Source organism: Myodes glareolus, chromosome 4, assembly GCF_982192425.1.
Source record: "Myodes glareolus chromosome 4, mMyoGla1.1, whole genome shotgun sequence".
NCBI lineage: Eukaryota > Metazoa > Chordata > Mammalia > Rodentia > Cricetidae > Myodes > Myodes glareolus.
In genome coordinates this window covers 2364410-2371469 of record NC_142029.1, presented here as the reverse complement: position 1 = coordinate 2371469, position 7060 = coordinate 2364410, and the positions used below count along the sequence as shown (strand labels likewise).

Here is a 7060-nt window from a genome sequence, read left to right as displayed (position 1 = left end):
ATGAAGGCTTTGGAGCATAATACTGGACAGGAGATTCAGGACTTACAGAAGGCAATGGTGAGCAGATTTAATAAGATTGAGGAAATCATAGACTCTGATGAACAGGAGCTAAAGGTAGAAAGGCAACCTTCACCTCAAAAAACTCTCAGTCTACATAGAGTTATACCTGCCTTTCCAGTAATAACATCAGAAAAGATAACCGGCTCCAAAAACCCTAAGGTCGTTAAAGAACATACATGGGAGCCTATACGTATGAATGATCTGAAAGAATTTAAACAAGCAATTGTGAATTATGGACTACATTCATCCTTTGTTAGGGAGATGTTAAAATCCTGGGCTCTGAGCAACAGGGCCACCCCTCAAGATTGGAACCAGCTCACATCAGCTGTCCTCGAGAACGGACCTTTATGGCATTTCAAATGCCTATTCAAACAAGAGGCCAGACTTTTACAACAAGAATCAGCGAAAGGAATTGAGGTTTCTCTACATCAAATACTAGGGGAAGGACCTTACTCTGATCCTCAGGAACAAGCTCTTTATGATGAAAACATTTTATCCATATGTGCTACAGCAGCTCTAAGGGCCTGGGACAGGGTTCAAGACTCAAGTCAGAGAGTAGATTCGTATGTCAGGGTCAAACAGGGTCAGAGAGAACCCTTTAGTGACTTTTTGCAATGACTAAGTAAGGCTGTACAAATAGAGATACCTGATCCAGAAGCAAGAAATATAGTAATTGCGTCTTTGGCATATGAGAATGCCAATGTAGAATGCAAAAGGATCCTGGGGCCTTTAAAGCTCAGATCAGCACCTTTGGATGAATGGGTTTTACATACAATGAATGTTGATACATTTGATTATGGCAATGAAACGTGGGTACAAGAAGCAATTTCCAAAGGTAAAAGGAGACATCAGATTACAAAATGCTTTCATTGTGGCAAAATGGGACACATGAAAAGGGACTGCAGACAATGGAATTCCAGGAATAATGCCTCTTCTAGGAAAAACAGGAATAGGAGGACTCAGCCTTCAGGTTTATGTAGGAGATGTGGAAAGGGCAGGCATTGGACGAATGAGTGTAGGTCAACAAGAGATAAACAGGGCAACCCGTTGCCATCCGGAAACTCAATAGGGGGCCTCTCGAAGGCCCCCGGAAAATGTGGCCCAGTCATTTCCGATCACTGCAGAGAACATGCCTCTTCAGGGAAATTAGAATGCCCCATGCCTGCTGTTAAAAGCAATAACGGCCTAAAGGATGAGTTAAATGTGGTAAATGAATCAAGAAATCTAAGAGGACAAAGTAAATGAATATTCTGGCAGACTTCTATGAATGAACAAAGACCACAGCTAAGAGTGTGTGTAACTGGCAAACTTATTACTGGCTTACTGGACACAGGTGCAGATGTAAGTATCATTACTCCAGAGACTTGGCATCCTCATTGGCCTCTTCAGGAGGTAGATATTCATTTCTTAAGAATTGGAACCCTATCTCGAGTAAGACAAAGCACGAGATGGGTCAATTGTATAGGTCCAGACGGACAAATAGGAAAACTAAGGTCATATGTAGCAAATATTGCAGTGAATTTATGGGGCCGTGACCTATTGCAGCAATGGAATACCCATTTTCACAAATTGGCTCACCTGAGTGTGAAAAAGATGTCCACCCTTCTAAACAGAGAAGAGATGAACAGCTATATACCTAAAAAAGAGAATTTAATTCATCAAATCATAAATGGATGTACAGCCTGTGCCCAAGTTAATGCTGGAAGGCACATTGGACAAAAAGGAATTCGGCTAAGGAGACATAGGCCTGGAGTCCATTGGGAAATGGACTTTACTGAGATTAAGCCAGGAAGTACGGTTACAGGTATCTCTTAGTTTTTGTACATACCTTCTCAGGATGGGTGGAAGCTTTCCCAATGAAAGAGAAAACTGCACAGGTTGTGCTCAAGAAACTGCTGGAGGAGATGATTTCCCCCCTCCCCGGTACAGATTGCCTAAGGTACTCGGGTCAGATAACGGCCCAGCCTTTGTCTCCCAGGTAAGTCAGTTGGTGGCCAAGCTTTTGGGGATTGATTGGAAATTACATGGTTCATACAGACCCCAAAGTTCAGGACAGGTAGAAAGAACAAACAGAACAATTAAGTAGGCTTTAACTAAATTGACGCTAGAGAGTGGTGCTAAGGACTGGGTTCAACTCCTATCACTGGCCCTATACAGATCCAGAAATACACCAAGCCCTCATGGGCTCACCCTCTTTGAAATCCTCTATGGAGGGCCACCACCAGCTATATCGTGCTTTGATTCTGATATTGCTGCTTATGCTAACTCCCCTACTATGCAGACCCATCTCCAACCCTTGCAGTTTGTGCAACAAGAAATTTGGAAGCCCCTGGCTGCTGCCAATAAAGACACCAGCCCGGCTCCTGTTTGTCCACATCCTTTTAAAATTGGAGATTCTGTTTAGGTATGGAGACATCAGTCTAAGAACCTGGAAAATCGCTGGAAGGGACCCTACACCATATTCCTGACAACCCCCACAACCCTCAAAGTAGACGGAATTGTGGCCTGGATCCACGCATCCCACATGAAGGTGGCTGCACCAGGACAACAGTCAACCTCTGACCCAAAATGGAAGATCAATGTTCTCAAAACCTGCTATAGATAAGACTTATCAGGGCTTAGCATTGTTCATGACCCTAACCCTCCTTGCCCTGCATGCGAGGGTCTCAGGAAGCCCTCACATGCCTAAACAACTTACTTGGCAGGTGTTCTCCCAAACGGGGGATATGGTCTGGTCTATCACTGGCTTTCACCCTCCCTCAGATAGAAGGACAAGGAATATGTTTAGAAACGGTGCCTCAAACCCATCAGTCCTTAGGTAACCAGATATCAAACCTTTCCAAGGGAGACTTGGCCTTGCTGTTGGGAATAGGAGAGGTGGCCACGGGAATAGGAACAGGAACTGCTCCACTGATACAGGGAAGCCAACTGGCCCACCTCCAGTCAATCATAAGCGCAGACCCGGAGGCCCTCGAAACTCCATCTCCCTGTTAGAAAAATCCCTTACCTCACTATCTGAAATGGTCTTACAAAACAGGAGGGAGCTGGATCTGCTATTTCTTAAAGAATAGGGCTTATGTGCTGCCTTAAAGAAGAATGTTGTTTCTATGTTGATCATTTTGTGGTCATGCGGGATTCCGTGGCTAAGTTTAGGTAACACCTCAAGCAGAGGTGCAATGAATATGAGGCCCAGCAGGGATGGTTTAAGGGATGGTTCGATAAATCCCCCTGACTGACGACCCTTGTATCTACTACAAGGGACCATTAGTCATTTTACTGCTTCTGCTCACCTTCGGGCCCTGCATAATAAACCTCTTACTTCAATTTATTGAAGATAGGTTATTAATAATTCAAGCCCTAGTGCTCACACAATAATATCAAATGTCAAGGCAATATGATACAGAACTGTAGGACTATATGGTTTCGTGATTAAAGCCATATATAAGAAAAAGGGGGGAATGAAAAGCCTGTTTGCAATTGCTTTTAGATAAAAAACAATCAACAATAAAAAAGAGAAGTATAAAACTTGCATGCAACTGCTTTTAGATAAAAAAAACAATCAGCAAGAAAAAAGAGAAGTATAAAAATTGCAAAAATTGCAAAATAACCATAACTGCCGCGCTTGCATCTTGATCACAGGACCCTGTTCTGCCCACCCATCAGGAAATATCTGGTGCCAAGACTGAGACAGATAAAGTTTGTGGGCAATGTCAACGTTTTTATGATATTTCTGGGAAGTTTGAGGGAACAGACAGTTGCCACCGGGGACTGACCCAATATGCTTATGCTATGTCCAAACATTTTGTAACCGGTACCCATTATGATAATGTTATGGTTTTTGCCTATAAAAACTTGTTGGAGTTGGTGTTCAGGGTGCGCTACCTCTTTGGAGACTAGAGAAACCCGGTGGCACTATTGTTAATAAAGCCTCCTGCTTCTTGCATCTGCTGGACTGGTTAATTGAGTTGCAGGGCTTTTCCCTCTTGGGCCTGCACCCAGTGGGTGGGGCTCTTTCAGGGGTTACATAGTTGACATCGGTATCTTCCTCTGCTGAATCTTCACCTTAGTGTTAAATTTGCCACAGTGACCCTTTCTTTCTTATATATTACTTTATTTTTATTCATGTATATGCATGCTTGTCTGCTTATATGTGTGTCTACCGCATACATGCCTAGTGCTGGTGGAAGCCAAAATAAATAAAAAAAATTGGATCTCCTGGAAGTGGAATTTCAGCTGGTTGTGAGCTAGCAGCATGTGGGTTCTGAGAACAGAACCTGAGTTCGAGTTCTCTGTAAGAGCAGTCGATGTTCTTAACCTCTGAGCTGCCATCCCATGTCCAAGATTTATTTTTATTGTTTTTTTAGGTTGTGTGTGTGTGTGTGTGTGTGTGTGTGTGTGTGTTGTGTATTAGTGCAGGAAGCCAGAAAACTGGGTCACCTTGAACTGGAGTAACACATGGCTGTGAGCCTGATGTGAGTGCTGGGAACTGACTTTGGGTTCTCTGAGAAAGCAAAAATGCTTTTAACTGATGAGTCACTTCTTTAGCCCCTGTAACTTATAGTTTGAGGTGGAATCTCTCTCTGAACTTTGGAGATTGTTGACTGCATTGGCCGGCATCCAGAGAGAAGGAAGTCGGTCACCAGAGCGTGGGATGGACTGTGAGTTCCACACAGCCCGAGCATATCCGAGGGGCTGTGTGATCTGACAGAGAGACAGAAGATAGGGAGGTATAGAAAGCCAGCCCAGTAGTCTGGAAGCCACGGGGAGACGATGCAGAGAAGAGAAAGGGGCATGGAACCTCCAGGGGCTCCTGTATCAGATGTGGGGATTCTCCACGCCTGGCTCCAGAGCCCTTAAACTGTGGCTAGGACACTTTCAAAAGCTCCCACGAGTTTGCTGACATGACCCCAATACCGCAAAGCACCCGGTGAGTTTCTTTGAAATTGTTTAAGTTCTAGTTCTTTGTAGACTCTGGGCTAAGAGATACAGGCCAGAAAACAAGCCTCGACTTCAACCCTTTGCTTTCTCTTAGCCGGTTTATTAGGAACAATTACACACATGGCTCGACAACATCGAACAACACCTCCAGTGTGCAGAGTATGGGCACCGAATAGAGCGGGCAGTAGGGTTTGAGACAGCATTCGCCAGATGCTGCTTGACTCGAGCGAGCTCAGTTTGTCCTCCAGGATGAGACACCCAATGCAGATTGAGATTGAGCTGTCTGTGGGTGCTCCTCTAAGAGAAGGGTCTGTCGAAAATCCCTGGGGAGACAGCATCTTTCACAGAGCATTACAACCCATGAGATTTCTAAAGGGCAAGACAGCAGGGATCCTAGGGGTTGCAGGGGTGCCACAGAGCCAGAAGAAAGGCTATTTGGTGCCACTCTGGACTGCAGGGTGTGGTCGGGCTCATGAGCTCACTGCATGCATGGGCTTCAGGCGGTAGCGGAATTGCACCTCATAGCTGGGCTGTGAGGTGCCGAAGCCCCAGCGCCTCGGGTGTAAAGGGGGCACAGGCACGTCGGGGTCCACCAGCTCAAAGTCAAAGTACATAACCATAAGTAGGACAAAGATCTTCATCTCACTGAGGGCAAAGAACCTGCCAGGGCAGATGGAGACACCTGAGCCCCAAGGCATGTTGTAATGGTGGATCTTCTTGCCTGACTTGTAGAAGTCCACTTTCCGGGTGCCATCAGGGTTGAGGAAGCGATTATACTTGAAGACTGTGGGGTCGGGATGGATGTCAGGGTCCATGTGCACCGAGAGGTAGGGGAAGAGAGCCACCTTATCTCCACGGCGGATCTGGTACTCTTGCCCACTGTCCATCTTTAGGACATAATCCTTCTGCACCATCCTAAGGAGGGTGGGGGAAGCGCCCAGCCGCAGGGTCTCCTCCATCACACTATCCAGCACTGGCGTGTGCTTTAGGGCACTCAGTGTGAAGGCAAAGGACTTCCTGCCTTCTAACCTGCCCTCACCCAGGACCCGGGTGGCTTCTTCTTGTACGGCCTTCAAGGCGTCCTGATGCTTCAGCAAGAACATGAGGGCCCAGAAACAGGTTGGCCCTATGTTCACCTGGGTGGTCCAAAGCATCATGAAGTTGAATTTGTCCTGCATGGATGAATCTATTCCCTGCTCCCTCAAACACTGAAGCATGCAGCCTAACCAGTTACTTATGCCGTCTTTCTCCAGGTTTTGTTCCACAGAGAGTTTCTGGTAGAAAAGACACTGGAGTTGTCCCACTTCCACCCACTCCCGGGGCCACAGAACAGAGTAGACAAACCTGGGGAAAAGCAAGTCAAACCTGCGGAACTTGGTGAACAGCTCCTCGGACTCAAGTAGATCCTGCGCCTTGTCTTTTGTGCAGCCAAACAAGCTCAGGAAGCCAGCCTTGAACAGGACGCTGTAGCAGAAGTGAAAAAGGCCATCTTCGTGCCAGGAGCTGGCATCCAGACTCGGGCCTTTGGGCCCTAGCATCACCAAGGACAGACAGTCCAGCATGGCCTTCTTGAGGTCCTCCATGCCTTGTCCCATCAGATGCTTAGTACTGGCTGACTGTACCATCCAGTATTCCCCACCCATGGAGTGATATCCAAACATCTTCAGCGCCAGTTCCTGTGCAACCTCTCTGAAGTCTAGTGTTCTCTGTGTGTTCTTAACAATGGGACCAATGGACAGGGGGTCCATGACAAAGGTGATGTACTGGCCTCCTAGCTGCACCGTGAACACATCCCCGTGCTTGGCCCGCATCCCCTTCAAGAATTCATACATATTCTTCCGGAAAGCTACAGCGTGGCCCAGCCAGGGCACGAGACCCTTGTCCAGAGGTGGCTCCCGTGGCCCGCGGTGCCTGAGCAGCTTGAGCAGACACAGACAGCCCACAACGACGGTGAGCAGGACTCCGAGCAGCGGACTGCACAGCATCATGGCCAGACTCCAGCTGAGCTCTGCATGCAGTCTTCTCAGTGCAACACTTGTCAGCTCTCGGCCGCTGGAATTGC

The 7060-nt window shown here is 46.9% G+C and overlaps 1 protein-coding gene across 1 annotated transcript; it reads right to left on the bottom strand.

The window, feature by feature from the left end:
• Positions 1-5077: 5077 nt before the first annotated feature.
• Cyp8b1 (cytochrome P450 family 8 subfamily B member 1) lies at positions 5078-7060 on the bottom strand. The gene has a single exon (XM_087905121.1). It carries the CDS (start codon positions 6984-6986, stop codon positions 5469-5471), a length of 1518 nt encoding a protein of 505 aa, XP_087761247.1. The 5' UTR covers positions 6987-7060; the 3' UTR covers positions 5078-5468.

Bases quoted from the DNA above. Each gene is read 5' to 3' on its own strand.
- Cyp8b1 (XM_087905121.1), bottom strand. From the start codon at position 6,986: ATGATGCTGTGCAGTCCGCTGCTCGGAGTCCTGCTCACCGTCGTTGTG.